Source organism: Tachysurus vachellii, chromosome 10 (genome assembly GCF_030014155.1).
Source record: "Tachysurus vachellii isolate PV-2020 chromosome 10, HZAU_Pvac_v1, whole genome shotgun sequence".
In the NCBI taxonomy this organism is placed as follows: Eukaryota; Metazoa; Chordata; class Actinopteri; order Siluriformes; family Bagridae; genus Tachysurus; species Tachysurus vachellii.
The window spans coordinates 12,921,503-12,941,142 of record NC_083469.1 but is presented as its reverse complement, the minus strand read 5'-3'; the positions used below and the strand labels follow the sequence as shown (position 1 = coordinate 12,941,142).

The 19,640-nt window shown below is 38.4% G+C and overlaps 1 protein-coding gene across 5 annotated transcripts in view; it reads left to right on the top strand.

Annotated features, from left to right (window-relative positions):
• The window catches only part of sash1b (SAM and SH3 domain containing 1b), a 59,420-nt gene that overhangs the window by 24,920 nt on the left and 14,860 nt on the right, over positions 1-19,640 (top strand). Inside the window, exon 1 of one of the 5 annotated variants that reach the window (XM_060879554.1) lies at positions 15,093-15,208. The exons of 3 other annotated variants lie outside the window; for them this stretch is intronic. Coding sequence is in view for 1 of the 2 variants with exons in the window: in XM_060879553.1 (XP_060735536.1) it covers positions 17,592-17,642 (51 nt within the window). In the remaining variant the exon portion in view is untranslated. Of the gene's footprint in view, positions 1-15,092; positions 15,209-17,526; positions 17,643-19,640 lie in introns of those variants that run through there. One more of the 5 variants, XM_060879553.1, reaches the window with a different exon arrangement.

Sequence of the window (19,640 nt, the reverse complement as noted above, 5' to 3'; positions counted from 1 at the left end):
CTCAGGGGACAGCCCACAGCACAGCATGCTTAAACTATACTGGAGTTCTTTCCTTTTTTCTTTCTGTTTTTTATCGATTTGTCAATCTCTTGTTTCCCTGTCGATCTTTTTGTTCATCTCTGTCCATCTCTCGTCCATCTCTCTGACTCTGTCTTTGTCACCTTATCTTTTTGTCTTTCTGATGATTACTCTGTCTATCTTTGTTTTTTTTCTGTTTATCTCTTTAACTGTCAGCTAACTAGCATGTCAAGTAAACATACAGTAAGTTAAATTGTTATATATTGAGGATGAGGTTACTCTTATGATATTTTGGTGATGGTCTAATCTAAAAAGATTAGAGTAGCTGACATAGGAATTTTGCGTCTCTCTCTCTCTCTCTCTCTAACTGCTTTATTATGGTCATGGGAACAGTGAACAGTGAGTCTATCCCAGAAATTATGTAAAGTGGGAATACACACTGGATGGACTGATTCAGGTTGTTTATTGTTTTATTTTTTTTAGTGCACTTTTTTCCCCTACATTTTTGCTTCTCCCAAAAAAGTTACAAGACATGATGTGTGCATCATGTCCTGTAACAGGGTGTGTTTGTACATCCACAGCCACAGGACTCTCCTTGGCCTTTATTTATTTTGTTATATATTAGTGATGCTGTTTCCCTTCTGTGTGATGAATGTGAGAAAATAAAAATAATGACTCTGTGGCTGTTTCTCTTGAATAGATGCAATGAACATTTGCATGCAGCAGTACTCACATTCTGCTTTAATTAGTATGTAAAGTGCAGGCTCATACTAATTACTATTCCATAAACAGGATGTTGAAATATTCCTGGTATATAGAGATATCATATGCAAGAAATTGTCATCAATAAACTGAGAGAAATGTTGGACCACATCTGCTTTAGGCTTTAAAAAGTCAATTCTATGAGCCCAGGATTGAGGACTTGGACAACAAGCTGAGGGGTAATTGGTGTGTTTTAAGTTCAGTCACACTCCTCATCTCTGTCTGAGGCCTCTGGTGTGCCTTTGCTTTCTGATGCCTTCATCTCAGTTAGTCTGTCTAATGTGAGCGTGAACACACAATGGCCATGCCCTCATTCTGTCCCACTTGCTGTCAGCAGCTCTTGCTTGTTTGTAGCAAATTACAGCACTGTGGTAAGAAAACAAACATGCCAAAGCCTGTAGACGCCATTGGCATTAGTGAATGTCTGCAGACATGGAATTATTGTGATAACCTATAAAAATTAGAAGCAGACGATGCTTCTAGCAAACCATAATCCCCATGAATCAGGATTAGGAATGTCTCTGTTCAAAACAACGCAGCCGTATAAGAAAGACAGCTATTTCTCTTTTTTATGGTAATCATTTTATTCAGTGCATCCGAAGCCTATAACATAAAAAGCTGGACACATACATACCTGGGGCAGTTTACTGTAGTCAGTCATCTTACCTGCATGTTTTTGGGTAGAAAAAGGAACCCGGACGATACCCAGGCCTGTTCGGGGGGGAACAAGTAAAACTCCACACAGAGAGTAACCCAAGCTTACATTCTCTCTGGTTTTTTGTCATTTTCTTTTTGGTTTTTAAATGAATTAATGATTTTTTTTGCTCAATGCTATGGCTTTATTTTTAGATCAGACTGTTGAAAGAGCCTTTAATTTAATCCAACTGAAAGACCAAACTCTGGACAAATGTATTTTCTTTTCAGACACAGACAGATTACATTTTGGCAAATACAGTGTACTCAATTTCCTGCAGGTTTTTTTCATATGCAGGTGAGTTTTTTATGTCCGTTGTCTTGGTTCATGTTTTAATCTCAGTGTAGCAGGGTTCATGTGTGAACAAAGTTCCTACCACATTGTTAATATCTGTAATCAATTATTAAGGTAAACAGTGTGCTGCAGTGTAGATGTGTTTTGTATTAAAACTGGAATGTGAACCTCAAGAAATCAGAATTTGTGAAGGCTGCATAACAGTCCATCTTTATGATCTCCTGTTTGTTTAGGCAGGAATTAAAAAATTTACATTTTGTAGAAACATGCTTTTTTTTAGCACACAATCCACAACTGCAGTGTACCATTTCTTTTATTGCCATATCGTTTTCAATGAAAGCCTGATTATAAAAATATTTATGGCTTGTATTTTGTTCCGGGATTTTTTTTTTAGACATTTGGCCTAACCATGAATAATTTGATCAGGTTTGGGGAAAAAAGCAATCAGTTTCTACATTAACTGTGAAGACGGTTCAATTAAACTTTAATGTTCAGTCCTGTAGTGGACTTTTTCTCTCACCTCAGCAGTTTCCTCTGCACAAATTTAGAAAGTAGCAATCCAGTATATCCTCTTTAGTCCTTAGTAAATGTCTTTTATTCTTTTATTAGTTTTATTTCATAGTGATGTGTAAATCTCTAATCTGATTGGTCAGACTTGTTTTCTTTTACAGTAATGCAGGCTGTAATTCAAATCCCAGTTTTATAGGAATATTCTCCTCCTGTCTCATTCTATACTCTCATTCTAGGTCATGTATAGTTGTATGTATAGTATACAGCTGATTCACAGCAACTTGTATGCTGGATACTCTACATAATCTAAGGGGCTTTTTACACCTTGTCACTTCATGTGTTGTCTCTGATCCGATAGCTAACAAATCTGATTTGTTAAAACTGTTCCATTTACATTAGGCCACATAAATACGTCTTGGTGAATCGGATGTCAATCCGATCTTTCTACTCCCGCCCAAAATGCAAATTTATTTTACCTCATTTCCAGGGTAATTGAAATGGAACAGCTTTGGTGTATGCGGTTTTCAGAATGCAATCAAAAGAAGACGAAAAAACTTGTTGAGATGGTTATGCTACAAAAAACAGCATTTACCATTTGCTGCATTTTCGCTAGCGGCAGCAGTGATTTTATGACCCAGCGAGACACCTGGGTGAAAGAGCGTAGCCAACACTTGCGAGTGATGTACTTCCGTTTGGGAGGAGTATAGGGCTGACGTATGTGGCTTGAACAACCACATTCATTTACACCTGTCCAGTTTCATCTGAAATGCGTCCCAGACCACCTCCTGAAGTGGTTTGAATGATCGGATTTATATCCGTCTCGAAAACGTTCGGAGGGCATTTAGACATGGTCTTTTTACGATCAGATAGCTATCCGATCACAGAAAATGCATGAAGTGACCAAGTGTAAAAAGCCCCTAAAAGTTACAAACATGTTTGCTATGAACAAAGTAAAAATTTACTCATTGATTTGGCAAAGCTTTCTGCACGAAGACGCTTTTCTAACATTTGTGGAAAGAGTCTCCTGTGTCAGTAATATGTAACAGTCTGTAAGTTTTCCTTCAGGAGAGTCTTCAGGACAGAGGAAAGTAGTTTATAAGTACAGGATCATATTCTTTTGTTTTGTAACTATATAACAAATAATTGTTTATAGCCGTTGTAACCTGAATGATAACAGGAGCTTATTTGTCTCTCAGACGTTCTACAAAAAAACTATAAACATTTAAAAGTTTAATGCATCACTGATTAATAAAGGATAACTTGTAACTGTTGGCAAATTGCTGTAGTACAAGAAGAATAAAACGCTTTACACTACACACTGAATGTTATACATTTGTTGTATAATATTAAAACATCCGTGAAATGGGTCACTTCCGGTTATTCCCAGTCTCTCATTAAAATAACAAAAAATGCATTGACATGTTCCAGAGACGCCCTTTCCTGTTTCACTAAAAATGCTGAATGAACATTATCTCTTCACAGAAAGCATCATATCAACCATTACAAGCACTTTAAATATCTGTATAAGTGAATCATTTCCTATACAACTCAGTGATAAACTTCTTACAATAAACTTCTTTCAAACAATAATGTATTAATGTGAACGTGTTAATATAAACCTAGCAGTCAGAATAATAATCAAATATTCAATCATAATTAAGCATTGTGGTATAAGTAAGGAATACAATGTAGCAGGGTGTGGGGTTTAGACAAAATGACTGACTGACTGATTGGTGGGATTTACATAAAGCAGAGCATGTCTGGGATTCAGTGGAAAGCCTTTGAAACTTGTTTCTTAATTGCAGTAAATTGTACTATTTCTTCAGTTGTTCCTCATGCTCTCACCATAACCTTATTTAAGGCTGCACTTTAAGGCATGTCTTGACTCCACTGTGAGCCGCAGTAAACTGGGTTAAGGTTTAGAAAATCTCGTATTTTTTTCTAATGTGGCTGAATCATGGCCTGTACAAACAAATGGAGGGAGACAGCAGGAGACGGCATGAGCTGAGCTGATGAGTCTGACTCATTGACATTTAGCTTTTTGCTTCAAAAATGCATCTAGGCATGTATCCTTCAAGAAAGATTGATTAAACAGGTCAAAGTGTTGATGAAAAAGAAAATGAATGCATCTTTCTCTTATATTCACTCCAAGCTGATATACTATTTTCTCAGACACAAGCTGGTCACTCGTTCTAATATGTTGTCATTTCTACAGCAACACACAGGCGATCCAAATAACCAGCTTTAATGTTTTCTCACAGGAGATCTTTTAGTATTTGTGTAAAGAGTCTCCACTGTTGGCACTTAGTAGCAGTCACAGGCAAGAAAGGAAAGAAACCTTAATGTTTTCGACAAAGGAAGGTTTAAAGGATAAAGGGCTTTGCAGAACTTTTTAAAAGGATTCAATGCTTTACAGTTGATCGAACTGGCAAATTAGGATCCACCTCGCATACATTGTTTCTGCATAATTAAACTTTATATTGATCAAGCCAAACTTTAAAGTGTCTTGAATTTCATTTACACATGGATGCTACAGAGTTCTCATATCCAGAGTGCTTTTTATCTCTCTCCACCCTAAATAAATCTAATAGGTATTGGCAAACGAGAGCTCAGTTTTAGCAGCAGTGCTATCAGCGGACCGATGTAGTTTTCCATCTCTCTTCTGAGCACTTCCAGCACAGCCTAGAGAGCACTTATCAGGCAGAGTGGTGATACAGGAATCCTAAAGGCTGGATATTGGCATTAACAATCAAGGTCAAATGACTCCCCCATGCCTGTTAAAATAGTGCTAGACTCCGCCATAAATACGAGCTCACGTTTATTATTCAGCGGGCATTAAATCCTTTATTGCAGAAGGTCTTTATGTTAGCAGGGAATTGAGGATGTGCAAGCGAAATTAACTGCACTATCATTAATTCTGCATTTAGCTGAACACGCACTATTCCTGGACGTGGATCTTTTTTCGCCATGTTTCCGTTTTCCTTTTATTGATGCATGCAAATATGTTATATGTTAGTTCTCGTAGTCTGTCTTCATTCAGTCGTCACGAAAAGGTTTTCTGAGTGATCAGTAGTTTTGACTGGACATGTTCACTGCTCAAATGGTACAAGCTTACATGTCATGGCTTTTAAAATCAGATCGATTGCTCCGCTTGTTCAAGCTACATATTTCTGGCTCTTATATGTCCAAGCATCAGAACAGTTGTACTGCGATAGCTTGAGGAACCTCAAGACTATTTCACTGAGCACTTGCTGTGACAGTGGTGTCAGGATGATGAATTGCCAGAAGAAAGCTATCAGTTCTGCCTTGTTTTTATCTTCATTTTGTTTTTGTTCCTGCACAGGATGATTGCAAGCAGTTTTTCATCTGATTGCTAATCAGTGGGAGCATCCTAGTGGAAAAGTTATAATTGCGCAGCTGTGGTCTTGCCGTCCTTCCACTGTTGTGATCACTGGACTAGAGCTTGATTTCATTCTCCCCTCAGGACTCTGGAGCAAGTACAGTGTGTTCTGTTTTCTTTCCTGTGAGCCACTGTTATACACTGGCAAATTATCACACCTGAAACCCTCAGACGATGATCACCAGAGTCTTGGTCACTCTGTGCTGAGTGCTGCACTTAGTTTTTATTGGTGTCTTTTTTTTTTTTTTTTTTTTTTTTTTTTTTTTAATAAATTTGGATCCAAGCTAAAAAAAAAAAAAAATCATTCCACATCTTTGTCCCTTCATACAGTATCTTACTGTGTATGTATTAAACATAGCTCTTTTAGGAGAGGCATGTGATGACACTGATGTTTTTTTTTTGTTTTTTTTTTCCTGCTGGTTTGTACTTGTCATCATATCGTATTCTTGTCTCGTATTTTTTTTACTTTTTCCTGCAACCTTCTTTGCCTAAGGGAGAGTGTTCAGATGCTTTCATTTATAGGCTGCCAGTCCTCTCCTCTAATCCAGTCTGGCACTAATAGTGTTTGGCCTTGATCAGGACAAGGGGATTCAGAGAGGATGGGAACAGCTAGTATTTGGACATGCTTTGAAGCATCTGTTTTATAGGATGTTGAGGTCAAATCTTTTTTTTTTCTTTTTGTGCGTTATCCACCTTTTTTCCACCTTAAGACAGGATATACTTTGATTTAGTACCTCTATCTTTATTACAAAAGTTCAGTTAGCACAAATGGATAATAATCAGCCTAAAGTCTAGTAGAGTGTTTGTTCAGAAGTGTTACTTGACCTCAGTCTGGTGCTTTTCGCCGTCGGGTCGCTGATGGTGTCACATAGCTGCTGAACTGATCACAGATAGCATCAAAGTGTTGTGCAGCAGTGATTGACTGGCTGAAAAAAGTGGCCGAGTTCAGCAGTGCTAGTATATCCGCTACTACAGCTCTGATTATTTGAAGTGAAAGGATAAGCTTTGGATAAATTGTTTTGGAGTTTCCACTCTCCTTTTCATCAAAGGTATGACACGATAATGGCCAATATCATCCTCACTATTATTTTACTTAATAGTTATACCATGACTGTTAGAGCTATTCAGTGGATTTCAGAATAAAGTCATTTTTATTGTGGTTTCATCATTGTACAGTCTTTAGCAGTGTGTATTATAAGCCCACAGTCCATCAAATGTATTAATCTTAGAGTCATAATAAGACTGCTCATTTGTTGCATCAAATGAATCTTTGAAAGCCAAATGAATGAATATGCAGTATATGCCATGGCAGTATGCAGTACTACATATAAATGAGTAGCTTGTAATTTAATGCACCTGAGTCAAGTAAAAATGAACCGAACGGCCAATCTTGTGAGTTTCTCCTGAAGTAGGCTTAACGCTCCTCTTAGTGATGACTGTATGCTTCTCTTTGTAAGTATTTCTAACTCAAGTGTCTGAATATTTTACCGTAGGAAGTCTGGATTGATCCCATAATATCTCTGATTCAGGATTAATTTCGGTAGAGTTGGCATCAGAGATATGCCTTGGATTGAGTTGAGTTGTCAAATGAGCAGTTTCTTTATGAGAACTGGGAGAAAGCTGGCTGACAGGAATGTTATTAAGCGTCTCTACAGGGCGCCTGCCTGGCAGGCTGTAAGTGCGAGAAATCGCTCGTCTCTGGCCTGGCATTATTCTATATCCATGATGATCTAATAGAGCTAGAGACTAAATCCTGGTGTCTGCTCAGTAGGGGATTTCACTCGCAATGCCTCTCAGAACCTCTTCATGATTTTTGTTTGGAAAATACCATATATATTTGACCCGTGTGAATAAACTGGGTTTTTTCCAGAGGTAATTGTACTAGACAGACATGGACGGAGCCAATATGAAAGAGAAGGAGAGGAATAAAGGGAGTATGAAGTTGGAGAGTAGATGAATGGCCTTCAGCAGGGTAATTGTGTTATCAATCTGCCTCACCTCTGGCACCCGCCTCGTGCTCTCAGTGTTGGGAGTTTTGGAAAGTCTCATTATGAAAAGATAAATTGTAGTAGAGAGCCAGCAGAGCACCCATCAGTGACAAGTTCGATGTTTCAGGCCAGGGGCAATCATTTATATGTTAGCAGTGTGAATTCAGCATGCACAGACTGCCACATTTGCTTTAATCACTCATTTAGATTTGCAGTATTAGGATGGAACAAAAGATTATTGTTTCTGTTTGTTTTTATACTACGTCAGTGGATTTCATGATTTGATTTTCGTGTTTTTTCATGATTAATGTAGGTGACTTGTCCCACTCTTGTATTTAAGTTTTCCAAAGTAATATTTATTTTAGTCGACACACTGAGGCATGGTCTTTACAAGGTGTGCTGTTGTATCTGGCACCAAGACGTTAGCAGCTGATCCTTTCATTTCTGTGAGTTGTGAGGTGGAACCTCCATGGATTGTACTTGTTTTTCCGGCACATCCCAAAGATGATTGATCAGATCTTTTGAAAGTGTTTTCATGTTCCTCAAAACATTCATGAACAATGTTTGCAGTGTGGCAGGGGGCATTATCCTGCTGTAAGACACCAATGTTGCCATAACATAGTGTACCTAGTCTGCAACAATGTTTTGGTAGGTTGTACCAGTGCATCCTGGTGTCATCTCTTCCATAAGTACATGTCAAATGCTGCTGGCCATCCACATAATGTAAAAGAAAACAATTCATCAAAGCAGTACACTGTGTACTGACACCTTTCTATCAAAGCCAGCGTTATCGTTTTCACTAAGTTGTGCTACAGTAGCTTCTCTGTGGTATTGGACCAGATGGAATAGCCTTTGCTCCCCACAATGCCTTATTGGGCAGTGTGTGCTCATGATTACTGGTTAACCGGTTATCCTTTTTTTTTCCTTTGGTAGGTACCAACCACTGAATGCAGAGAGCACATCATATAAGGTTGTACCTAAATTGCCACAGCTTGGCCCTCCGAGCCATTAAATGCACTACTTATAATGTAAAATTCCTTCACCTCTCTGGTCAACTGTACCTGCTTTAATTTCTGAACCTTTATCCTTTCCTCTAATCTGTAAGCACTCAGATGGTGAAAAGTGTTGGATGATTACATTTTTGAAAATTTTTCAGCTTAAATTACTCTGACTTGCACTGACATTCATTATTCACTACCAGTGTGTGTGTGTGTGTGTGTGTGTCCTCCCATCCATTTCTCTCTCTCTCCAAAACTCTCTCTCATTTTATATATATATGTGTGTGTGTGTGTGTGTGTGTGTGTGTGTGTGTGTGTGTGTGTGTGTGTGTGTGTGTGTGTGTGTGTGTGTGTGTGTGTGTGTGTGTGTGTGTGTGTATGTATGTATATATATATATATGTATATGTGTATATATATATATATATATTTATATATATATATATATATATATATATAATGAGAGAGAGTTTTTTTTGTGGAAATTTATTGCTGTATTTTATGTAAGGTGCTATGCAGGAAGATGGCTGAATGATTCTGCAAGAATAATTGGGTAGGTGTAATATTTTGTGTGTCAGCAGGTTTGTGACTGGTTAAAGTAACACCACTATGGTGGGTGGATGAGTTCTTATTGATGTGGGGGAGGGATGGCACCACTGGCTGTTTAAACTTGACACTTGGACAGCCGACTGTAAATTGGCCGCGTGGGAAGAAATGGGTGGCTTTGTATTGATGGAAAAATCAATCTGTTTCATGATTCATGAAGCCTATTCTATCACAGCAGGGCAGTCCTGTCTTATTACAGTGTATACAGGTGCTTTCGGCCATAATAACACACCCTACACACAAAAGCGTGGAGCGGGTTTTATATGGAATGCACATAAGTGTGGAGTGTAACTGAAGCATTTATTAATGGATTTTCAGGGATAAGCTTCTAGACAGAGTTGAGGGAATTAAAATAACTTGATTCTTAGAAGTCAGTGTTCAGAGATAGGTTCTTGTGTGTATACTTTTTTTGTTGCTGTGGTTATTTTCCATGCTTTGTTAGTATTTCTATAATTTTATCTATTCTTCTTTTGCAGTATTTTATGTATAAGCCAACCATGCCTTCTGATGTACAAGTATGTTGTGGTACTCTTTTCTAAACAAGCATAGAATTAGTGCTATTTTTTAATCAATGCTCCTAAGCACACTGAAGCCTGAACTGCTGAATAAAGAACAATCTGCAAACAGACAGAAACTGAAGGTGCTAAATGTTTTGGGATGTTGTTGCACCTGTGTAGTGTGTTTTGAAACCTTTTAATGCCACATGAAGCTGCCAGAAGCAACACTCTGGAAAGTCCAGTGAAGACACCAGTCAAGCCATTCAATCTCTGCAAAAAATAGCATTGTTAATGTGGCTTATAGAATGAGTGAAAGAAGAAATGTGGGGCCCATGAGGGAGAAAAAGAGAGGCGAAAGACACCCAGCATTCACCCAGATGAATAATAGTTTAATGCTGCAGACTGACGCAGAGCCACAAGCAACCTGAACTCCATTTTCTTCCATTCGTTGATTCTTTTGCTGCTGATTTGTGTAAAATTGTCATGCATAAAAATAAGGATGCATGAATAGGATTTTTTTTGTTATTCAGCAAGTGTAATTACTGTGACAAGCGCAAAATCCTCTGTGCTCTACACTCATGTGCAGTCCCATTGCAAGATGACAGATTTTTAATTGTTTTAGATAATAAGGGCTCAATCACTATAATTATGTCAGGTGTTATTCATTTTTACACATTTTGTAATTTGACAAAGCAAGACACTGATGAGGAGCTCATTACTCATGTGTAGGGAGTAATACAAAGAAATGACAGGTTTTACACCAGGACATTCATTAATTAGGCCCGATAATCAGGCAAATTCTTATTTGAAGCAGCCTACAATGATGTACATATAATCACTCTGTCACAGCTCATAATTAGGGACGATATCAAATCTGGCACATGTTCCTGTAGGGAGCTCCTACACAGTGACATGCTGGGTCATTTCAGATGTTTTTACTAATTTTCATGCACACACTTTTGCCATAAGAAGAGTTTGATATGCTCAAGTCACAGCTGATGAAATATATCATATGACTCTTCTGATTTTTGCCTAATTTCTGCTGATTCTCCACAATCCGATTACGACACATGCTCTTTAAACTTCTTCACAAGTTTGGTATCACTAAAGTTTTTAAAATTCCTATATTACTGAAACTTCAAACATAAATTTGAAGAAGAACATTGCTACAGTAGATGGAGGCTTCAACCTTCTTTGAGGGCTGTGCTTCAGTTTTAATTAAAGCTAGCATGATGGATATGTCTCATTACTGCCTCCCTGAGGAGACTTAATCTTGTGAGGAGGTTAAACTGGTGTCAGGGCAGCAGTGCACTCTGCGTATTTTCAGCTGTTAGTTGTGTCAAGCTAGCGTGTGGCAGATCACCATGAGCTTTTTAGGGTATCGCTGCTCACTCAGCCATTTGTTTTTAAATGAATGTTAAGGCAGATGACTGATTTTTGCAGTACTGGTGGAGAAAATGCTGGTCTTCTTTTGTATAATTTAAAAGGGCAAAATCAATTTTCAGATGCACTTGAGAGGTTTGTGTGTTTACCCTATGCACTTAAGTAAGCACATGTGCTTGAAAGAGGTGGACTGTTTAAAATGCAACGAATGCTTCTGTTTGTGGGGGAAAACAGCATGTTGTTCTTTATAATGTGTCTATATACTCAAGTGCTTCCAGTTTTAGCCACACCATTTGTACACTCTTGGCGTTATGTCCACATACCTGAAGCAGAGGGGGAAAGAGGAAGATGTAATGGAAAAATTGTGAGGCAATTTGTAAGGATGTACAAATCATGGACCTGTCAGAAATCTCCCAGCATTCTGGCTGTACTACAAGTTGGGAAGAAAATGTTAAAGAAGTTGACCACTAATTCTCATTTATGCTCTATTGTGAAGTTTATAACAGCACTGATGAGTGATTAAATATTGACACAGAGGAAATTTAGTTTATGAGCTGCAGAAATGTCTGTCTGTTTCTACATGTAAAAGGCTATACAAGAAACACAGTGACTGTTTCTGTAATTTAGCAGAAGCTTCACATGGTTCCCTCAGTCTACCTGGAGGGATTTTTTTCCCCCTTCCTATTTCCTCAACTTCAATTGATGTCTTGAATGTACCTCCTTTTGTCCACCAGCTCAACAGGACTCAGTTCAGGGCTTTGGCTTGGCCATTCCAGGACATGGAACTTTCTCTCTCTCTCTCTCTCTCTCTCTCTCTCTCTCTCTCTCTCTCTCTCTCTCTCTCTCTCTCTCTCTCTCTCACTCACACACACACACACACACACACACACACACACACACACACACACACACACACACACACACACACACTCTTTCACTCACTCACTGAATGTTTCTCCACTAGGGGGACCTTTTGACCATCTGTTAGCATGTAGACTCCTAACTTGGGTGTATATTATTTATTTTATGGGATTTATTTTATTTATATTTTTGATATTTGAAAAAGTGGATTGTGTCTGAGGAGACAAATAATAAACAATTTATTATAGCTACTTATGTGATATGCTTGGCTTAAATGACTTTCTGGATGAAATCCTAGTGGCAAAAACGATTTCCTGTACTCATTAACCACATGCCAGATGTATAATGGCTTCTAACATTATTGATGCAGAGCTGTCAATATTCTATAACTATAATAATTTAACAGATTTGTTCATTCATATTGATTAAATGCCATGAAATTTCACATTACACAAACTCTTATCAATTCAACCACCAATTGATCCAGTCAAGAATTCCTTCCTGCATTCGTCAGGCCGGCCTGGTTTGTCAATATCACCTTATACCGCTTTTTTCACTGCTTGGGACACTAGAAGTCATAGCCAGCATTCTTGCATTTATTTGTGCCTGAACATCTGGTCAGATCTTCAGTGTAACTGATTAACTCTGTATTTTGTTTAACACACTGAACTTTACCAGTATGATACCGCTTTACTTTGAGACATGTCATAGCCTGACATACAGCCTCACAAAGAGCAAGACATGAGCTGTTCTTTGCTGTCGCTGTACAATGGGGCATTATGCTGATCGGTTGGCAGGTCCTGATGGATTTGTGATTGCTATGATGTAGGATTGAAAGCACACACAGGTTTCCGAGTGTGCTGTCAAATTTGAAAGCGGTCATAAGTGTGACTCACTAAATTATGGCTTGACATTTAATGGTTATTTTAAAAAAACACAGGAAAAAGACAAATTCAGTGGGTTTTTTTTTACTTTTGAAAAATATGTTTAATATTTACATGAACCAATGTCCAGCCAGTAAATTAAATGTTCCAAAGTAAGGTCTGTTTAAGGCAGAGTGATATGAGTTATGAGTGTTCTGAGGTAAGGGCCAGTGCAGGGTACTGGTGCGGAAAAATGATTTTTCTGGTATGGCTATGCCCCGCATACACACATCACCTCAATCTACCTCCTCCCATCTGCTCCACTCTGCACTCAGAGCCTCAGATTTAATTTGGTAGAATCACTTGTGTTCTTGTAATGCTTTAAATAAAGTAAGAGAATTGAGGACAAAGACAAAAAGCACATCCTCCTGTCTTATAGAGCCCAACTGGGAACCAACATAAGATCTGAGGAGTATTGAGTGGTGGAGCAGAGCAGCCGAAATCATAAATGCAGATTACATGCAGGATGGTGGAAACAATTAGCAGTGATGGAGCAAACAATCATGTTCTCAGACAGCGACAGGATGCAGCTCAGCAATAAAGCAGTGGAGTAAGCTTGACATCCAGCAACAAATACTGAACAGATTGAATATTTTGGACTTTTTACACTACAGCAATCACACTAAACAAGCACACTTTATTTACATTATATAAATATGCTGCCATCTAGTGACAAGGTGGTGTTTTTTTGGATGTGTGTTTTTTTCATGCGCAAGCAATACACGGTTCTAATCAAATTGTTTTATAAGGAAAGATTGACCATTTATGCCTTGTTTATATTTGACCCTTTATGGATGTGTTTCATTTATAAAAACAGTCTATTTACTTTAAAGTCTTTTTATTTAATACAAAACTTTCTGCTAGCCAGGCTGTGGTTATAAAGAGAACTAGTACACGAACGGCTAGCTTTTTAAGATACACGTTCAGAACTTGGCACGGTAAGCAAAAGTACTGAATATACTTATAAAGTTAATTTTTGAGAATGATTGATTAAAAAGTAAGTAAAATAAAATAAATATATAAAACAAATAAATAATTATCATGCAATAATTATGATGGGCATTTGTATTTTAAGATAGACGTATGTATGTTTGCTGGATGATCTGAAAATTCTTCACCGCAACATTTTAATGCTTTTCTGTTAAAGTTGGGGGCAGTGGTGGCTCAAGCGGTTAAGGCTCTGGGTTGTAGTTCAGAGGACTGGGGTTCAAGCCACAGCACTGCCAATCTGCAACTGTTGGGCCCTTGAGCACGGCCCATAACCCTCACTGCTCTAGGGGTGCTGTATCATGACTAACACTGCGCTCAGGCCCCAACCTCCAATGTTGATTCTACATGAAGAAAGAGTTTTACTGTGCTGTAATGTATATGTGACAAATTAAGGTGATGTCTTCTACTTCAACTGTTAATCAAGTGACAATAATGAATAAATAAAATAATCCAAAAAAAAAAAACAACATTTTTTTATGGACCTATAGTATACACGTTTCACATTTTTAATGCCTCGTTTGATGAGAAATATTATCTATTAAGGTCTTTTCTCATGTATAATCTTCCTTTGGCAAAGTTACAAAGTTTTAATTTAGGCAAATAAATCTATCTATCAATCTATTTTTTGGATGTAGTAGAACTATAAAATTCATCCATTTAGTTTGCTTTGCCTACAGACATACTGCTCATGTTTCTGTACTTTTGTGACTTCTCATGGGTCTTGTTTAGCCATGAGCAACAGATGGGCCACTTAGCGTGACAATAGCAGAATTACAGCCTGTTATCTAAAAAAAAGTCGTTTATTTAGCTTTTGTCAGGGTAATCTTATCTCCTTTCCCCCCTCACGCTCCTGGTTAACCTTTTCACAGACGTACAATTTGAAATGAAAGCCAGGGGAAGTATAAGAAAATGTGGTTGTTGCTTTTGCTTTGAGTCAGCTAGTCTGAGTTCAGTAGTGTCATAGAGTGAGTGGAGTGTGTGTGTGTGTGTGTGTGTGTGTGTGTGTGTGTGTGTGTGTGTGTGTGTGTGTGTGTGTGTGTGTGTGTGTGTGTGTGTGTGTGAGAGAGTGTGCACACGCACTCCACCCTGCAGCCTATCTAGCGTCATCGGCTCCCTGCTGCTGGCCAGCGGCCCGCATGATTAATGTCTGTGAGACACTCCCCCTCTGCTCTCCTCTGCTCTTCTTGAACATGCATTGTTCTCAGAGTGCGCTGAAGAAAAGTTTCAGACAGAACTCAAACAGTAGGATCACGCCAGAGCTGCTCTCCTGATAGACTCGTGCAGTGGTGAGTGCTCTTCACTCAGTGTCTTTGTGGTCTGTTAAGCTAATGAAGTTTAATAGCAAACTTTCTAGTCTGTAGTAAGGAGCTACTTGGTCCAGGTTTTGGAGGATGTGCTTTGTAGTATGTTGTCATTTTATTTGAGGATTATACAGTACTACAAAGAGCACTTTCTTTTGTATACTGTTTTTTCACTTCATTTTACAAACTGCTCTGTTCATATCTGGGCTGTTTTTTATCTTCTGCTTGTTGGATGACAAGTACATCCTGTTGATTCTTGTGGCCTGTAAATGGAGTTTTTACAGCTCTTCAAATTTTAACTTTTCTAGTTTAGTCAATGCTTTTACTTCAGCTTTGTGTTTCAGAAATATGACTTTCCCATAGATGTAGGGTTTTAATGAGGATATCTTCCAGACTAAAGGTAGGGTTTTGCTTTAGGAAAACAACGGAAATTTGGTCTGAGCACACGTGCTTAATTAGTGCTCTGGCGTGTATGCTTTAAGAGGTCTTACATGCAGAAAGAACTGTATTTATTTATCTTTCATTTTAAGAAGGAGACACAGGTTACAGGGGTTCAAAGACTTGTCTATGTGTACTCATTCATATGAGAAGTGACAGGAGAATCCTTGCTTGATACATCTCCCAAAAAAAGTGTCTTCAATCAGTGAGCAAGCCTCAGATGGTCTCAGGATGAAGGATGATGCATCAGTCACACAGGGATGTGTGTGAGTATGATAGAGGTGGAAGTCACACTGCGGAAGTAAGAGAGAGAGAGAGAGAGAGAGTGTGTGTGTGTGTGTGTGTGTGAGAGAGAGAGAGAGACAGAGACAGACATGGGTGTGAACCAGTCCTGTGTCCTGCTGTGTCCTGCGTGCTCTTCAGTAATAAGGCCAAGCTGGATGAGTTGAGTTCTCTGGCTTTCCTCACACTGATTCACACTCAGCAGGGATTTTGCGAATGTGAGACAGGCCTGTATGCATTGAAAGCTGATAGTCTCCTAATGTGTCTCTCCCTCCTGCTCCCTCATAAACAAAAGGAAATTCAGTATGCTCTAGGTGTTTTGTGGACAATATGCTCTGATGGAAATCTCGTTGGCTTTGAAGTGATGCCATTTTTGTCCGTATAATACACTTTTCATTCATACATACATGATTCAGGGTTCAGCGTACCTGCTCACCAAATATCCTTCTATGCTCTGCAGTTTGATGCGGTGGTTTGTATTAGTTATTTTAACATAAAAAGAGAATGCTGATGTTGCATATAATACATTCGCCAAGAGTCATTCTGGTCAACACCCCCTTGTATTCCTAAATCTCTCCCCTTCCCCCTTCTCCAGAGCTTTTAAAGGACCTGATCACTGTGAATGTGCTGTGACCTCTATCTGCTCACAGAGGTGTGAGAGATTCAAGGGAATTAGCAATACTGAGGTTGGTGTGATTTCTGCACCTCCATCTCGTCAGCTCTGAATCTAGCTGCTCTCCTGGGAGCCTGAAATGTCAGTTGCTTCCTCATCTTTTCCAGCTGATGAGGAGGCCGAATGGGAATTCTACAAGATGTCAGGGTGAGATGGAGGGGGTGAGCTCCTGCCGTTCCAGAGCGAGGGGGAGAGATAAATGAGCTGCTAGTTCAGGCGTGACCGCAGCCCCCAGACACTCTGATCCTCTCGTGCCTCTGACATGCTCAATTTGCTCTTCATTGTCCAGGGTTATATGACAGTTTTTTCCTCATTTCATCAACCTCATAAACAGCAGGTCGCATGCCACTCTGCCATTAACGGATTAGTCTTCAAGCACAAAGTCTGTCACGTCAGGATTATTTTCTTCGTGGCATCAATGTATTGACACCAGACACCAGCTTGCCTTGTTCTGTTGCTTGATGGGCATATCCAACAGTGTACTTTTTATAACCCGTCGTGTGAATTGATGAATACCATATGTATGATGGTAACAGTGAGGCTTTCACAGATATATAAACCATGATGTGAATTAAAAGCGTTTAACCCATTTAGCTGGATCTGCAGTTCATAAAGGTAAATTATATCTTGTAATATATGAATTATATTACATATGATTTACATATATATGATTTTCATTTTCTAGCTTTTATTCTGCCCTAAATTATTGTTTACGTAAAAACTCATTAGAGACGAGGAATCGATCATGTGATCAGGGTTATAATGGAGTATTTATTAGAAGACGTCTGTGCAGTGAAGCTCAGCGTGGCCGTCGCAGTCCACCGTCTTGCCTAACTGATGAAAAGCAGCCAGATTTCAAGCAGCTTTGACTCAAGGGCATGTCACTTAACAAATGAATAGTTCTCTCTTAGAGGACAGTTGAGCTAGTCACAAAGTGTGGCACCACGAGACCCCCGTGCCTCTTGCAGCAGAGGAATGTGCGTGCTTCCAGGGAATGGAATGAAGGAAACATCTCGGAGCACTGCAGTAAGAATGCCCATGCCTTCAGATCATTTCAGTACTTTGCTTGTATTAAATTACAGTAGTTTTACTTTGGAACATTTTTTTAGCTTATTTTAGCAAACTGTTTACAGATTTAAAGATTTACAGAAAAAACTAGACATTTCTTTTCTAATTGTCTACTATTTACACACTATGTAACTAAAGTATGTTGTGTAGAATCTTTATAGTTTTCACTGTATAAGAGGCTCTCAAACTCAACTCAATCTCAACTTAACTTGACAATAGATTGTTTGTTTTTTGTACCTATCTTCTCTGTTATCGAGCCCAATGTCAGGAAAGTGCAAGGCAGAAGTCCTGATATAATCTGTTCTCTGTCTATAATCTATGTTTAGGCTTGTACTGAAACTGCTCTGGCTTAACATTATATAAGCAATGCATGAATGGAACATTTAAGCCATGTTCTCTATTCGTGTGATGATAATTTAATTTGTGTTTGTAACATATGCCTCTCTTTGTGCATCTTAAGAGTGTATGCAGTACTGAATAGCGCTCTCTGAATACTAAACCAGCTCTGGCTGTCAGTACTGCTCTGCTTAGTCTGTGGAATATTAATCATCCCAATAAGCCATGTCATGCTTTATTAGAGTGCAATAACCTTTGCTGCTCCTCTTTCCATGTAATCACAGAGTAAAGACAGTAAATCTGATCAGTGCAGGGTTTCAGTTACTTATGATAGAGAAGAAAGAATTCTTCCTGAAAGCAGTTCTTGTATTATGAAGGCTAATTGAGACTATTATGGTCTTGAATTACATTTGTTTACCTGCAGGTGTTTTAGTGAAGAGGTTAAAGTATTCGATATGTACAATAAAATCAAGACATATTTTCAAGTACATGAGGGAATTACATGAACCAGCTGTAGCGGTTCCTTTAAAAATCTCTAAATGTTTCCATAGCAACACTTTTTGTACTTTTTAAAACCAGCTCGCATGCCAGCTGTGCCTCCACATCCCTTTCCCGATGGAATGTATAGTGGACATTAAAATAGCCTGTTTTTACAACAATGTTTGTTTTTAAATGACTAAATCCCAAGTGACTTCCTCCTCCCTATTCATAATGGTTGTTTGATTTATATATATATATATATAAGACACTTCTGAGTTCTACAGTGCCTCACATGCCTATTTTTACCCCTCTTGAAATGTTGCTCCCCTCATAAAAGTGAGAGCATGGAGAGCATGGCATGGTAAGCATGGTAAGACTGACAAATGCTAGAGTTTTATTGTTTTAAGTAGTGCCTTTTTTCCCCACAAACCATCAGACGGAGAGAATAACAGCATCCAACAAGATTGGACACAACTCTCACATTCTGTCTCTCACACTCACACCCTCAGCTGATAATGATTCTCCTTTCATATTAACGCTTGGCCATTAATTATTCAGTGGTTTTTGTTGCTATTTAGAAACTAAACTAGCAACTGTAAAGAATGCATATTCATGGTGCAGCACCAGTCTCTCAGCTTATTTACTATTTATTCTTTTTTTTTTTTTTTTAATCTTTTTATTGAGGAAGTATCACAAACAGTCATGTACAAACAATTTACAGGTATTCCCCTTAAATTTTTGTTATTTTAAAACACAATAAAACAGTGAGTAAAGAAAGAAAAAAAAGGCATATACAGGAGACAGAAAACACGCGCAAAAAAATAAATAAAATAAAATAAATAAATAAATAAATAAAAAAATAAAAAAATAAAAATAAGTACAAGGGGTGGAGGTGGGGTTTTAGGCAAAATCAATCACATGGTAGAGTTTGTGGCGATTTAAAATAGTCCATGAAAGAGCCCCATTTATGGTGAAATTTTTCAGAGTTACCCCTGGATGAAAACTTTATCTTTTCCAGTTTAAGCAATGACATCACACTCTGGAGCCACACAGAAACTGAAGTTGATTTAGTGGCTTTCCAGAGAAATAAGATGCACCGTCTAGCCACAAGTGATATTTACTATTTATTCTGTAGTTAAC